The sequence below is a fragment of the Glycine max genome, chromosome 11 (assembly GCF_000004515.6).
Source record: "Glycine max cultivar Williams 82 chromosome 11, Glycine_max_v4.0, whole genome shotgun sequence".
NCBI classification, from domain to species: Eukaryota; Viridiplantae; Streptophyta; class Magnoliopsida; order Fabales; family Fabaceae; genus Glycine; species Glycine max.
This window is the reverse complement of record NC_038247.2, coordinates 18489627-18505839: the sequence shown is the minus strand read 5'-3', so window position 1 is coordinate 18505839 and position 16213 is coordinate 18489627. Positions and strand designations below refer to the sequence as shown.

At 29.7% G+C, this 16213-nt stretch overlaps 2 protein-coding genes across 3 annotated transcripts; one reads left to right on the top strand and one right to left on the bottom strand.

Annotated features, from left to right (window-relative positions):
- The first annotated feature begins 3090 nt into the window (after nt 1-3090).
- On the top strand, nt 3091-5109 carry LOC100796718 (proline-rich extensin-like protein EPR1). The gene is made up of 2 exons (XM_006591108.4): nt 3091-3303; nt 3506-5109. Exons 1-2 carry the CDS (start codon nt 3216-3218, stop codon nt 4699-4701), a joined length of 1284 nt encoding a protein of 427 aa, XP_006591171.1. The 5' UTR covers nt 3091-3215; the 3' UTR covers nt 4702-5109.
- A 3621-nt stretch (nt 5110-8730) lies between these two features.
- Nucleotides 8731-15711, bottom strand: LOC100804341 (flavin-containing monooxygenase FMO GS-OX-like 2). 2 transcript variants are annotated; one of them, XM_006591105.4, is made up of 7 exons: nt 14880-15711; nt 13692-13762; nt 13113-13262; nt 12105-12187; nt 11417-11552; nt 10382-10555; nt 8731-9130 (listed from the first exon to the last, which is right to left on the bottom strand). In XM_006591105.4, the coding sequence occupies exons 1-7, from the start codon at nt 15406-15408 to the stop codon at nt 8942-8944; spliced, it is 1332 nt and encodes a 443-aa protein (XP_006591168.1). In that variant the 5' UTR covers nt 15409-15711; the 3' UTR covers nt 8731-8941. The 2 variants fall into 2 exon arrangements, with proteins under 2 accessions (XP_006591168.1, XP_006591170.1); XM_006591107.4 differs by lacking the exons at nt 11417-11552; nt 12105-12187.
- Nucleotides 15712-16213: the final 502 nt, after the last annotated feature.

Below are 16213 nucleotides of genomic sequence, written 5' to 3'. Positions count from 1 at the left end.
GTGGATGAACGACATAATTTTGCGCATGTGTTTTGCATTCGACACATTACACAAAATTACATGAAGAGGTTCAGGAACAATAACTTAAAAAACTAATTATCAATATGAATGAGTGTCAAACTTCTTTTTCTTTATATTAAATATCACTTAATTTTGTGTTATTCACAATATTGAAATTGTATGTTTATAACTACTAAGCTTATGTAAGGATAAAGCCTACGTTCAATAATTACTACAACAATCTGAGGGAGGAAACAAATGGTGATTGAGCAATTAATTGACTTAAGGAGATTCTGCGAGAAAAGTGGACTCTCACATGGGATGGTGGTCAATGATAAGGACACATGACCACCAATCTTGTTGAGTCAATTAATTTGGTACTCAAGAAAACACAAAATCTACCAATGAGTACACTGGTAAAATCAACCTATACAAGGTGTAATGCATTGTTCAACCAAAGAGGGAGAGAAGCCACAACAATGATTACATTTGGTCAAATTTATACACAAGTACTAAGCAAGACTATGGAAGACACACAGAGAAAGGTAAACTCTCACATTGTTCTTGAGTTTGGTCAATTTGACACATGATTCTTGGTCTAGGAGACAATTAACCTGAGAGAGGTTCGACTTGCTAGAAATTTCATGGTCAGGCTAGATGAAAGGTGGTGTGACTATCTCAAATTCCAAAAAGTGCACATGTCTTGTTCTCATGTTGTTGTTACTTGTAAGCATGCTCTCCATTTGTATAGAAAATATATACATACATCCTATGTATACGTTGGAAAGTGTCTCCAACATATACAAAGGATTATTTGTGAAATTTTGCAGCAAAGCGTATTGGTCACCGTGCCATGAGCCAAAAATCTGCCTCGACTCAAAGAAGAAAAGAAATTCTAAAGGTCATCCTTTCTCCTCTCGTATACACACCGAAATAGATATCTGAGAACCGAGTCAACCAAAATAATGTTCCATGTATCGCATCTTAGGCCATTCAAAAAACAAATGCCCCTAGCATGTAGGCTCAAGCAAAAAATGTTAAGTTTATGTCATATTCTTTGTATTTTAAAATTTTTGTTATATTATTTAAATTTTAAATATTTTGTTTTATTTTTTGTAATTTTATATCTATTTTCTAATTTAAATATTTTAGTTCAATTCAACTTGTTGGTTAAATATCTTCTTTTTTTAATTTCAATTACGTATTTTAATAATCAAATGAAATGAAAATACAAAGGATTTCAACTCTAGATAATTTCTTATTTATTGATTATGAATTTTTTTTTTGGTTTATTTAGTCTTTTTTTCAGCTTTTTTTTGTTAGTTTCGATATCTAAATATTATGTAGTTTTTATGTGAGAAATTTTTATGAATTTTTAGTCACTACTTAGTTGTTATTGTGGTTTTTTTGGTAAAACTACTATAAAATGAAGATATAAGGAATAAAGATATGTTTTATTTTCCTATTCAAATTTTTTCAAATTCATAATTTTAGTTTTTTTTTTATTTTTTTAATTGAGATATTTCATCACTCACTTTTAAAAATAATTTTAATAATACAAAAGATTTCAACTCTTCAAAAAAGGATAAAACAAAAAAAATAATAACTACATATACAAAATAATATTATTTTCCGTTTAAACAACACATAAATATAAATAATTAAGAAAGAAAAAAATGCAAAAACAATTTTAAAAAAAAACAAGAAAAAAGTTAAGAAAACGACAACTTGTTTTTTTATTATTTTAAAAAAGGCACGTTTAAAAATTGGTTCCTGGTGAATCAATTTCTAGAGGAATACTAAAAATAAAGGTGAGAAATCAGAATAGTATTTTGTATCATTTGGATAAATAATTTTGTATGTATTATTTGTGTAATTTTATATTTTATAGGTGAAAATTTCTAAAAACGCTACTCACATAATATGTATATTTAGTTTTCTTTTAAGGAAAATGTATATTTAGTTAAGAGGCAGTTCTAGCTAAAATATGGTGAGACATTTTATTTTAGTAGCGTTTCCAATATAAATTCATTCCACGATTGGTCACTTCGTGGCAAGTATCGAGTACAACATCCTTCTTGATGAAAACTTCATTTTATGATCAATTTAATAAAGGAGAAGACATAGAATTAGATGATGGCACAGAAGAAGAAAAAAATGTAGTAGAGAAGATGATTATAGTTATACTTTAGTGTTGGACAAGTTTTACTTATTTTTTAACCGAATTTAGAATTAGTTAAAATTCATTTCTTCTCATAAATTAAAACAAAAACAAAACAAAAAAAGTTACACTTTTGGTACATTTAGTTTTCTTTTCTTTTCCGTTTTTTTTTTCAAAGGTGCATTCAGTTAAAATCCATTTAATGAATAAAGTAATAGAGATGCCAGAAGGGAAACTTGATATCCTAGAAATGCCTCCAAAGCCTTTATTGTATCCACATGCAGAACCTCATCACACGACTTCACAAATGGTGAAAGTTATTCTGATGAGGAGTCATGAGGATATAGATGTGAGAGGTGTTTACCTCTTTGGTAGATCTAAACCCATTGATATTTCTGATCATGTAAATTTTTAGCTACAACAATATATGTGTAATTTAACTAGCCTAGACACGAGTGCTAACTATGATTTTTTAACTACCCTAAAAGTGAGTGCACTGTAATATAGGGAAGGAAAAAAAATACTTTTATCACCCTGCACTGTAATATAGGGAAGGAAAAAAAAAATTCTGTGTTAAAAACTTCAACTTTGGAGAAATACTTCTCAGGTACTTCATTGTGAAGTAGCAGAAAAATACCCTAATCAACCATATTGATAGAGATTCAATTTACTGACCCAACAATAATAACCAAAAAAATAGCCCAAGTGGGGAAGTTCATTATTGGAAGAGATCCCATCTCAGCAACAAAGCCGGTGCCGATAGCCATTGATCTCTAAACTAACATGCACAGTCCCAACTAACTCTAATGATCACTAAATTAACCAACAACCTCATAATATAAACTAGAAGTAATAGCATATGAGCCACTTCAAGTACATCAATCCTAAGCTGGCCATACCATTATATATAGACACAAATCTTATGAGGCTAGAGCATCTCAAACCTTAATCTAAGAAGTATTTCCCTTTTCCAACTTTCATTGCCACACCTTGGTGAGTAGTGTGGCCAGGCTAAGGTAGGTATCTTCACAATAAGGAATAGTTCCATTTTCAAATGTTGCTCTACAGGGTGCCCCTGCTTCTTTTTGTGTGCTTCTGTTTTGCCAATTCTGCTGCTGTATCTGCTAATGAAGCCTCTACAGGTTGGTGGTCTGAACCTACTTGTGTATATACAACTTTCCTTTATATTTTGTACAATATAAGTATCCTAGAACCATAGCATAAGCAACATTACATGATTTACATTCATTCTCAGCTAGAACTACAACACTTCACTGACACACTAAAACTAAATACAATTATAACAATCATGTATACAATATGATATTCAATGTTTTTTTGCAGGAACTGAGGTGACCATTGATGCCAAGCCTTCAGATAAAAAGTTAAAAGGCACAGAGTCATTTCCAAAAGAGAAAAAGACATTTTCAATACCATTTTTTAAGCCTGTACCAAAGTTGGTTCCGATTGTTAAACCTATACCAATGCCTTTTCCAAAGCCTCTACCTCTACCTATCCCAGTTTTCCAGAAGCCTATACCAAAGTGGATTCCAGATGTTAAGCCTATACCAAAGCCAATTCCTATCCCGGTGTTCAGGCCTGTCCCAGTTCCAGTGAAGCCAATACCAAAGCCATCTCCAACAATTGAGAAGCCAAAGCCATGTCCAATAGCCAAAAAACCTGTACCTACTCCAGTGGTTAAGAAGCCTTTACCAAAGCCAATTCCTATTGTTAAGTCAATCCCAAAACCATCTCCAACAGTGAAAAAACCTCTACCTATCCCATCAATTAAACCTGTACCAAAATCAATTCCAATAGCTAAGCCAATTCCTATCCCAGTGTTCAAACCTATCCCAAAGCCATTTCCAATAGAGCCTTTACCTATTCCAGTAATTAAGCCTATACCCACGCCAATTCCTATCCCATTGTTCAAGCCTATCCCAAAGCCATTTCCTATAGTGGTAAAGCCTCTACCTATACCAATAATTATGCCTGTACCCAAGCCAATTCCCATTTTTAAGCCAATTCCTATTTTCGAGCCCATCCCAAAGTCAATTCCAATAGTGCAAAGGCCTCAACCTATTCCAATAACCAAGCCTGTACCCAAGTCTATTCCCATTGTTATACCTATTCCAATTCCAGTGTCAAAGCCCATCCCAAAGCCAACTCCAATAATGAAAAAGCCTTTACCTATTCCAGTTACTAAGCCTATACCCAAGCCCGTTCCAATAGTTAAGCCAATTCCTAAGTCTATACCCAAGCCAGTTCCAATTGTTAAGCCAATTCCTACCTCAATATTCAAGCCTATTCCAAAGCCATTTCCATTAGTTAAAAAACCTCTACCTATTCCAATAATTAAGCCTATACCTGAGTCAGTCCCACTTGTTAAACCCATTCCTATTCCAGTATTTGAGCCTATCCCAAAGCCATTTCCAATGGTGAAAAAGCCTTTACCTATTTCAATATTTAAACCTATACCAAAGTCATTCCCAGTGGGTAAAATGCCTCAACCTGTTCAAGTTTCTAAACCTATTCCATAGTCGTTTCTCATTTTTGTAATTAAGCCTATACCAATAGCAAATCCATTTGTTAAGCCTAAGCCTTTACTTCAAAAACCCTATTCTTCCTTAAATACCACTTCCTACCAAATTCAAGAAACCACTCTTACCACCTCTGCCAAATTCACAAGCCTATTCTAGCATCATAAGAATCTTCATTCCATACACTTTCTTGTGCTTATGAAGTTATCCGCTCCAATTTGGAAGAACACCTGCATCTCAAGACCAATGTTATCATATAAGTTTGCACGCATTCTATTGTATCAATCTTGGATATTGAATTGGAATGTATTTAAATTAAAGCTTTTTCCTCATCACGATATAGCCAATGTAAATCGATGATGGACTAATCAAATAATGATGCTGATTCTCTGGTTTTGGTTAACTTAATAGTTGTTGTTTTTTGTGATAACATTTTTGAGTTAGGGTACAGGCAAAAAATAATCATATAAAAGGTCACAACACTCTGTTCGCTTGATACGTGATAAAATTGTGGTTGCTCACCATGATCACTGCATGATGCTATTGCCGCAGCTCAGAATGTGGCTACATCTACACAATTTATAACACCTTAACTGATATTTTTCTATATAAAATGCAATGACATAAAGAACATGTAACTTATATAGTTCCTCATGTAACAATGGAAACTAATATCTTCAAAATTGATTAAGATATTAATTTAAAAAATTTTAAATTTTTACAATAAAAGTATTTAAAAATTATTAATTATAAACACTCAAAATTTAAGTATATATAAATATAATATTCATAATAAAAAAATGCATAATCAAATTTAAACAATTATCAATTTATATAGTTATTATATATATTTTAATTTATACATTTCATACTAATATTACGTCATTATTACTTAAAAAAACAATCAAAATAAATTTGAATTTGAATAATAGGTTTAATATTTTTTAAAACATCCTCTCAATTAAAATATAATTAATTATATTTTTAATTTTAATATATTATATTTAATATATTTCTAAATATTTTAAAAATTAATTTCATTAATATATATATATATATATATATATATATATATATATATATATATATATATATATATATATATATATAATTTAATCTAATATGTGCATCATGAGTTTAAAATCTAGTACGTAATTATGACGTGAAAGAATGATCATCAAGTTAATTGACAATCGCATGAATTGTGAATTAATAATAATTGATTGATTCAATAAATTTAATAATTATTTTATTCTATAATGATTCAATAATTAATTAACTAAGTTAATCACCATTGATTTATAAATTGTGCTGAATTATTAAAATGTTTGTTATTATTTGATTATACAAGTTTATATTTATTTTGAATTTTTTAAAATAATATATAATATAAAATGATATTATTAAAATATCATCTTTTTTAGAGGAATTAAAATATCATCTTTTTCACTACATATAATATTTTTTTTTTGTGTTGACAGTTTTCATTTATGCTATTTGATATTTTTGTGTAGAAAGTAATTACGTTATGTAATTAAAATTTAATTTATATGATTTCAAATAAAATTATAATTATTAATTAGGAATGAAATATTAAGTATAAAAATTGATTGTAAAATTATAGGAACGCATATCATAATTACAAAAAAAATACATATTATTATAAGGTCCAAATTTAGATATTTTAGGTGTCACGTGTAGCTTTCCTTTTTTATTCTAAATAATAAATTCATTTTGTAGAACTCTTCACAATGCCACATGTAACTGTCCCTTTTTTTATATTTTAAATCAATTCATTTCATACAGTACCTGAAAATGATGAATTATGTGTTACTCAATTTATTCAGAAATAGGACATTTCTTGGTCTTTGATTTTTTTTTTTTTTAAATCAATTCATTTCATACAGTTCCTCCTGAGAATGATGAATTATTTGTTACTCAATTTATTCAGAAATTGGTCATTTCTTGGTCTTTGATATTGTTTGTACCTAGCACGTTAATTGCAATTTCTTCTTTTCAACATTACAAACCTTCCTTTATAACATTTTTATTTCTGAACCAATTTTTTTTTTTAAAAAAAGATCAAACAAGTTTTAGACTTAAATGCAATTTTAGTTCTCTTATTTACTTAATTCGTAATTTTAATCTTTTTATTTTGAAATAAAGATATTTGATTCCAATTTTAAAAAATTCATGATTTTAGACCTCTTATTTCAAAATAAAAACATTTGATCTTCCTATCTTAAAATTTTCATAATTTTGGTAAAATAGTTTTGATTATATTTTGTTTTTTTTTTCAATTGAATCTTGGATCTATGCAGGTAAGAAATAATGCATAGATAAAATTAAAATTAGATTAAAATTATATATATTTTTAAAATATGAAACCCAAAATACTAATTTTTTTAAAATATGGAGGCAAAATATGGGTTTTTTTTTTAATACACCCTCTCTTTCCTACTTTTTTCCAATCTACACTACTTTATAATAATTTAATTTTGAATCTACACTATTTGGAACTTTTGTGCTTGAAACTGAATTTATACTAGTTCCGTGAACAACGTTGTGTTTTGTATGAAGGTGAATACACACACTTTCTCCTTTTTGTTTTTTTTAATTTAAAATATTATAAAATATAAATATTATATTATATAATTTTTTAATTGGTTTTAAAATTACTTATTTATTAAATTAAATTTTATAATTTTGTTTTTTAATTTTTTAAAAGAAAATGATATTATTAAATATAATTATTTTTGTGTTATTATTTAATTTACTTAACATATTTTTTAGGTAAATATTTTTATTTAAAATGTGAATTTTCTAATATAATTATTTTACTAAATATAATTAGTTTGTTTATGTCATTAGATTTAATTAAAAATGAGAAAACTTTTTGTTCAACAATTTATTTATAGAAAAATATTATATTGCATATTGTTTCTGTTGAAGGTGGTGTTAGCACAATCTAACTATTGGAAACGATTCTACACCATAAAAGTTTTGGTTACTTTTAACAAACCATTTGAAAGAGAAGAAGACATATATCCTACCCAACATATTTCAAATCATCATTAGTTTTGTCATGTTTGTGTTTTAATTGAATTTTTTAATATGTTTCATTATTTTCGATTATCATCTCAGTTACTACTCTTTAAAATTTTATGTCTATTGTATAATTGTATAAGATAGATGTACCAATTATTTTTTTACTGTATTTTTTAATTTGTTTTAATACTACTAACTAATTTTCTTATTTTTTTTTAATTAAGGAACATAACAAAAAATATCAAAAGCACATAAATTTAACTACGAAAGTACATACAACGTAACTAAAAAAATGTACTATAATTTTATCTAAATTTTTTTATTTTTCTTTATCTGTATATTTTTAAAAAAATAAAAAAAATTATAAAATTTAATTTAATAAATAAGTAATTTTAAAACCATTAAAAAAATTATATAATATAATATGTATATTTTATAATATTTTAAATTTAAAAAAAAAATAAAAAGGAGAGAGGGTTAGGTATAAATGACATAGCTATATAATTTGTCTGAGTAGTCCCTTGGCCACGTTGATTTGCAAATTAGTGTAGATTAATCACTTTCAAAGCACAAACTCCCAAGCAGTATATATTGAAGATTAAATTATAAAGTAGTGTAAATTAAAAAAATAAAAAAAGGGGGAGAGAAAGGATGTATTGACAGAAAAAAAATCTAAACTATGTCTATTTCCAAACGGGAAGACCAAAATTACAAATTTTCTTAAATAGAAGGACCAAATATCTCTATTTTAAGATAAATGAGTCTAAATTACATATTAAACAAAATAAGATAATCAAAATTACATTAAAGCCTAATTTTATCCTCATAAATACCTTTTTAATTTTGTTTCTCATTTTTTTTGTTCATTTTCATATCTATTAAATTTATTTTTTTTAGTTTTGGTCTCTACATTTTTTTTATCCATAGAAATCAAAAATAGTACAAGAGATCTACCATAACTCATGTATCATACTCACCCAATTGAACTAAACCCCTTTGATCAAGAGTCTTTGATTTAAATCCCTGTAAAAACTCTTCAGTTTTTTTTCCTATAAAGTTAATACCTTTCTTATGTAAAATCCCTATAAAAGTCATTTTAACATCTTACATATACAGTGTACAATAAGTGGTTTAACACCTTAACTTGTAATCTAAGTTCAGACAGGAGCTGACACTTCTACAAGGGGAATTACTAATTTACATTTTGTGGAAGAGATGCATCTTTTATTATTGCTTTCCAGTGAGCATCATCCCATTGATCTCTGTAATTATCTTGCAATCCGAGTAATACTGGTTTGATGCTCTCTAGATACATTGCATCCCTCCAGTGTTCTATAGGAGGCAAACCGGCTTTAGCAGCTAACCAATTGCAATAGCCAATCTAGCAGAAAAATTTACAAATGTGTAAAGATAATAAAAAAATTCAAGTTCGGTATATAATCCCTACAATTATTAAATGCATCTCGTGCCTATTTTAGGCTCCACTTTTCCAAAAAACCAAATTTAAACTCACTTCATAGTGAAATGTGAATGGTTACGTTATCAAAGAAATTTAAAAGAAAATTAAGAAAGAGTTGAGAAGTGATAATCATAATAAACATTGGCATGTCATGAGGTGAAGGTCTCTAAGTTGGAAAGATAAGGAGGAAAAAGTTAAGAATAAGATTTTGCTTATGTGCCTTAAAAAGAGATGAAGATGCTGACAAGGCAGTTCCACTGCTCGTGATTCAAGTTTTTTTATATATTTATATAGATATAGATATGAATTAATAGAAGGTAGGACAAGAAACAGTTCAGATTTGTGTTATTGTGGCTCACAAACCAACGGTAACTCAAATTCAAACTATTACCTATTACCCTTCTAATTGAATAGAGTTAGAGGAAATGAAAGGAGGATAGTTTCATTGTTTACATTTACAAAATTTTAAATATTAAAAAATAAACAAGGAATGTATGATTGCATTGCTACATGATATCTACCATTTTATTCCTCATTAGAAAATTTTCTAAAATAAGAAGTATACATGTTTACTTCCCTCCTCATCCATTGTGTCCAAACTAACTGAAATTGTCTCCTCCTGGTGCTACAGCTGTTAGATAATAATATTTTAATTTTGCCCATCTCAAAAAAATTTAAAATAACAAAAGGAAACAAATTTGAAAAATCATCACCATTTGGTGGGAATGATTTTTTTATGAAAAAGTTTATTTTTCGCAATGAAAATAGGGGTTCATATGAGTGAAGAGAAAGGAAGTTGTTTACAACTGCAACATGATCAAGAAAGAAAAATTATATGTTTTCACATAAACTATTTCATACTTTTTATAGCATTTTTCAATATGGAAACCTTGGAGTCCTAATAAAAAAAAGTTATTCGTGATATTTTAGGACTGCACAAGACTCAATAGCCGAAGTAACCACCAAATCAATTTTCATGCAATATTTGGAGTATTTGAAGACCAATTTATGACAATTTTTTCCCCAAACTGGAGCTACAGATAAATCTTGACAGACTACATGGATTAATTTTTCTGAACTGCCAAAACAAACACACACACATGTATGCTTAAAGAACTTAGAGAGAGAGAGAGAGAGAGAGAGAGAGAGAGAGAGAGAGAGAGAGAGAGATACCTCTTTAAAATGCAAGTAATGAGTCATATGCTTGGGAAATCCATCTTTTTCCATTTGTTGATAGTATTCTTCAACATAAGCCATCATCTCCTTTTCAGTTGGCAAGAGAACTTTACCAGATAAAACACGTGCTACCCACTTGCATTGTAACTCCGTCATTTGGAAGATGACTTCCTGATCAGAAGTAAAATACATATATGAAGCATGGACAGCATGGACTCTGAGACGGACACCAAATATGACACCGTAAAGACATTTTGACATGGCTAATGTCTAAAATATAGGACACGGGGACACTGCATACATGCAAACAAAGAGATTCTAATTAAATGAAATATAAGTAACATATAACAAAATATTTAAATTAATGATATATTCATCTTTTCAAACCAACCTTTTATGTTTTTTCAAGAGTATTAGTTGCGTAAAGGTGACACCTGAGTGTTCAAGCCAACAAAATAGTAATTTTTGAATCAAACACCTAATAAGAAATGTCAAACAAGTGTTTGGGTGTATCAGTGTTGGAAAAGTGTCTAACACGGTGACACTTCAAACAAGAGAGGTGTCCGAGCTTCATAGAATTACATACAAGCAATATAATTTTAATAAATTTCAAACAGGCTTAATTCTCAAGCCTCGAAATACAGCACAAGCCAAAAAAAATCAGATTTGATGGCAGATAGAAATTCATGGCAGGAAACATGGCATTTTTTTATGATGATAAGGTACATTTCATAAACTTCATTCAAATTTTATAATTTATACTGAACTTGTACTTTCAAGACTGATGCTAATTATTATACATCCAATTCTTACAATTTAGGAGAAACAGAGAGTGAGAGACAGAAAAGAGAAAAGTGTGAGATAGGATAGGTGATATAATGGAGAACGCGAAAGAAAAAATGAGCTGTAAAATGTCGTAAAAATTGTGTATATGCATCATTTCTCTTTCTTCAACGTGGCAAGAATGGTTTTCAGTTTCCACAATGGAGCAATGGCATTACAAGAAAGAAGAGAAAACTAGTTACCAATTACCTTTTCAGGTATACCAATGAAAGAGAGCCAAGGAGCCAATGCAGGAGGAAAGACATGCTTGTATAATGGGCCAACACGATTATCCTCAATTGTTACTATTCCATTTGTTTCAAGAAATGGAAAGTGATACTTGTATCTGTCAAAATGAAGCCATAGATAGTACCTTACTAATTCACACATTTTATTCGCTAGAAAAGTTGCTAACATAAAGTAAGCAGGCAAGTAGCCCACATTACAATATAGGCCCTATTTGGCTCTGTTTTTCTTTTTATAGTATTTTCAAATCAATTCTTTCCACCAAAATTAAAATCAATTCTAAAAAAATAAAATTCAAAATCTGTTTCGAAGAGCAAAAGGTTTAAAAATAAATTTCAAAGAAAGCTATGAGATCAAATCTGTATTATACATGAAAACAGCTCGTTAATGAGGCAGTGTTCTCCATCTCTTTTATTGTTTTAGAAACAAAAAACTAAAAAAAAAAAATCTTTATAGTACTATTATTTTCTTGCTTTTCAAACACCTACTCAGTTCAACAATTTAAAAAATTAAGACCAGAAAACACTCTTTCAAACATGTATTTTTAAAAACTTAAAAACATCTCATGAAAATGGAGAGCAAATAATTCCTGTATTCATCAGTATAGATTTCATAGAAATTGATCATAATAGAAAATATATTTTATGCATACCCAGTGCAGTAGAATAAGACATCTGCATACACAGAGGATCCATCGTCAAAAGCAACCAACCTATCTTCAGACACACATTTTACCTGTACAGACATGATTAATATGAAACTTATTTCACAGGATGCCTACATAGTTTAGCTTACACTAGTTATTAGTATTTCAATTATCAAGGGCAGGACAAAGTAAGTACTAGGCTCCCACCTGCTGAGGTGAAGTGGATAGATAAATGCAGCATTACCACTGCATGTGGAGAGGCTTGTCTATAGCAAGGTTTAAAGAATAATTCTTATGTATTTTATTCAAAGAATAGTGTAGTATATATATATATATATATATATATATGCAAGGGTCCTATAATTCCTCATCTATTAAAGGAATGACAGCTGCACAAATTACCTCACAGTTATAATAATGCATAAATTACAGCTAACAAAATATTTGATTGTCTAATATTAGTTAATAGAATATTTGACATATCTTAACATTGCTCTCTTTAGCTTACACTATGTTGAGAAAAATTCAAGTCTCACATCAACTAGAAAGAAGGCCACAATAGAATATATATGTGGGAGGCAACCCTCACCCTACGAGCTTTCAGGGTTGAATTAGACCCAAACTCACATTTTAGATTAAAAATATTAAAGAAAGGAGCAGGCATTGCAGTCAGCAAGGAAGAGATTAAAAAAATCATGTGATAATTTGACAAGACAGCAGGAGGTTGTTCAGATCAACTAGTCGCATGATTTGACACAAGCCTCTCCACAAGCGGTGGAGATTGAAACCAATGGATTAGAATATTCAATAAACTAGTTACTTATGTTTGAAATGAAAACTGAAATCCAGAGGTTTATTATGAAGCAAAAAACATTCCTCATGGATGCCTAATGGATTCTGAGATACCAAATGTTACATTCCTCATACATGTCCTTAAAAGCAGAAAAATGTAAATAAGATGTTTTCTGATTTAAAGGACACTACAGAAGCTATGCAGGTAACTGTTTAACATACCATTTTATGCTGCCACATGTTATCATGATTTGCTAGCTTCATAACCTTTACATCTGGACTTCTAGTTGCTATATGAACCTCCTTAGCAACCTTTGCAATTTCTCTTGAGATGTCAAAGGCACTAGATGCAAATCCAATGACAACCACGATCTGTTAAAAGGGAAATATCAGTATTTAGTATTTACTAATTTTAGGCAAAACTATTAGCGATATTTTTCATATCCAATTGAATTATATATTTTGTCATAGCCAAAGTTATGATATTACTTCAGTTGCTGAGCATGGAAGTAAACAATTAACTGAAATCAATACATGCAGTAAATGACAGAAGATACCAAACAAAGTACTAGAGCTAATTGTGTTGTCTAACACTGAGTAAGAAAGCAAGACACGGAGTACCCTACAAGTAAAAAACGTTTCAACAACACTCACTAAATAACATGAAGCAGTTACCTATATGGTTATTACATCATACTACTTTTCATTAAAAAAATAAGATTTAGATGATATTTACGGTACACCAAGAAACCAGGATACTACTTTGAGAGCAAAAGCCTTGCTTAACAATGTTTACAGCACCTGACCCTGAAAAGGTTCTGGCACTCGGTAATTGTGACTATGTATTTGGTATCCTGGCCACTTTTCAATCCCTGAAACACAAGGCACAAAATGAGAAACCTATATATGATATATCACACATAACAATACTAATTGTTGCACTCAATCTTAAAAATCTATCTGACGTTTCACGTTCAAGTATTATTTAGCATCCATCACAATCCAATTTAAGGAGTGAACTTCAACATTTTTATTCTGTCAAAAATATTACTATTAATAAAAACTATAAATATCTATTATCTAACATGATACACACACAGGGACACGTAAATGAAGTCATATATAATGAGAACAACCTCATATAACAATATGTGTAAATTTAAATCATAAAATATACATGAATAATCAAAATTAAAAGCTAGTTAGTAGTCACACGAGACCATTAAAAGTTAGTAAGTAATCAAAATTAAAAGTTTGCATTTATCTTCCAATCTTTGGTTAAAATTCGTTGGACATTCAAAATGATGAGTTGTACTCGTTAGATAAGGAGTGGAACTCGCTCAAATTTATGATTTTTCAATAAATTTCAGTCAATAGTAAGGAATATTATTAAAAAAGTAAGTCAAAAAATATGTTGTTAGCATTTCTCTTACTCCAAATGTCAACTGCCATCATATATGTGTACTATGTAAAATAGGAAAACAATAATATATCTAAGTTGTGTCAAAGCTCTATCATAAAGTTGTCACAATATTTTCTTTATTGTATTTTTCAACTATTTGAAAGCGAGTTATTTTAAAATGTAGTTGGCTACTATTGCTGTAAAAGATAATTTAGTGAACAAAATAATTTTCTCTATTTTAGTAGATTTTTTAACATAATAAGATTTTTCGTAAAAAATAATGTTTAACATAGATACCAATTTGTACTATAAATTCATTAGTGTCCTTGGTGACATGAAATTGGGGACTGTCATTTGCAATTTTAATCTTTTTAAAAAAATATTTATTTTATCTTTTATATAAATATATTCTCTATTTAATGTTATTAGATGAATTTAAAAAACGCATAATTATAAATACATAAAAATATGAATTTTGATGATAGTTAATATATATTTATCGGATGAATTTTAATTTTGATATTTAGTCCCCAGTCCTTAAATCATGGGTCCGCCCCCTGAATACTATGGCACTATTCTGTACTTACCAGGAATTGTGGGTAACCTGGGTTGAGTGAAGTGCCCCGTGCAGACAACAACCGCTCCAAAAACCTCCCGAGTCAAAACCGAGTCACGATTCCTCCTCGACTCAACCACCCACGAGTCACTCTTTTCCGAAACTAGCTCGACCCGAACCACCTCGCTCCCGAACCGGGTCAGACCGCGGAGCCCAAACTCGTCCGAGAACCGGTTCAAGAACCACAGCACCTCCTCGTGACCCGGGAACGTTCTCGGGTCACCATTGTTGCGGTTCGGGAACGGGTAGTCGAGGAAGCCCATGAGCTGCCTCGGGAGGTTGGTGCGGAGGGAACGGTAGAGGCTCGTGTGCACCACCTCCCGGTTCGGGTCCAAGCCCACAGGGTCGGAGTCGGTTCGCGGATCGTAGCTCCATGTTCCTCCGAGGTGGTTGCTTTTCTCGAATACGACGACGTCGAGGCCCTCGCGGCGGAGGGAGCGCGCGGCGGCGAGGCCAGCCACGCCAGCGCCGATGACTGCGACTCGGAGAGGGTGGGTCATTGGGATGGAGAAGGTTAGCGTGGCATGGGTTGTTATTGGGGAACGTGAACTTGAACTTAATTCGCACACAGCTCTCTGAAAATGAAAGATCAAAATACAAATTTAGTTTCTGAAAATCTAAAAATTGTGATAAATACATTCGATGGTAAACTTTTGTGTGTCATCTCCTATAACAATGAAAAATTTAATCCCTAATAAAAATGTAAGATTTAGTTTATGAAAAGTTAGTACTCATATTTACTTGATACTTATATTAAAAAATAATTTAAAAATTAGAGTACATAATTATTAAACTAATAGAAAAGTAAATTACAACATATAATTATAATAATAATAATAATAATAATTATTCATAAATTATTAATATTTAGATATATTTATGAGCGAAGTAACAAGATAAAAAGTCAACAAAAAATATATTATGATAAATACACTCATATACTGACAATTCAGTTAATCTTAAGAAAAAAATATATAATAATTATTATCAAAACTAATAAAAATAGTTAAATTAATTTATTTTAATTAATATTGTCATAAATTTAAATTTTATTTTAAAATATCTTAAGATTAATTAGTTTAAGTAGTGATCAAATATAATGATACTATTCATAATTCAAGGAACAATTGTTCAGTAATGAATATGAATCATATAGTTAATAGCTTAATTATTGTGTCAACTTTCATAAAAAATGGTGATATCTTGTTAATACCTAGATTTCACGGTAAATTAGAGCTAATAGAGGAAATTAGAAACTAGATATTAATACATTTTGTAAGTGGTTATATTTTTTTTTTAATTAAG

What these genes read in the sequence shown, in the direction of transcription:
- LOC100796718 (XM_006591108.4), top strand. Translation starts at nt 3,216, where the DNA reads ATGTTGCTCTACAGGGTGCCCCTGCTTCTTTTTGTGTGCTTCTGTTTT. An exon ending in TGCTAATGAAGCCTCTACAG is followed by an intron (nt 3,304 to 3,505) that starts GTTGGTGGTCTG and finishes GTTTTTTTGCAG; the next exon opens with GAACTGAGGTGACCATTGAT.
- LOC100804341 (XM_006591105.4), bottom strand. Translation starts at nt 15,408, where the DNA reads ATGACCCACCCTCTCCGAGTCGCAGTCATCGGCGCTGGCGTGGCTGGC. An exon ending in CAGAACCTTTTCAGGGTCAG is followed by an intron (nt 13,263 to 13,691) that starts GTGCTGTAAACA and finishes CCCTTTTAACAG; the next exon opens with ATCGTGGTTGTCATTGGATT. An exon ending in ACATGTGGCAGCATAAAATG is followed by an intron (nt 12,188 to 13,112) that starts GTATGTTAAACA and finishes ATGTCTGTACAG; the next exon opens with GTAAAATGTGTGTCTGAAGA.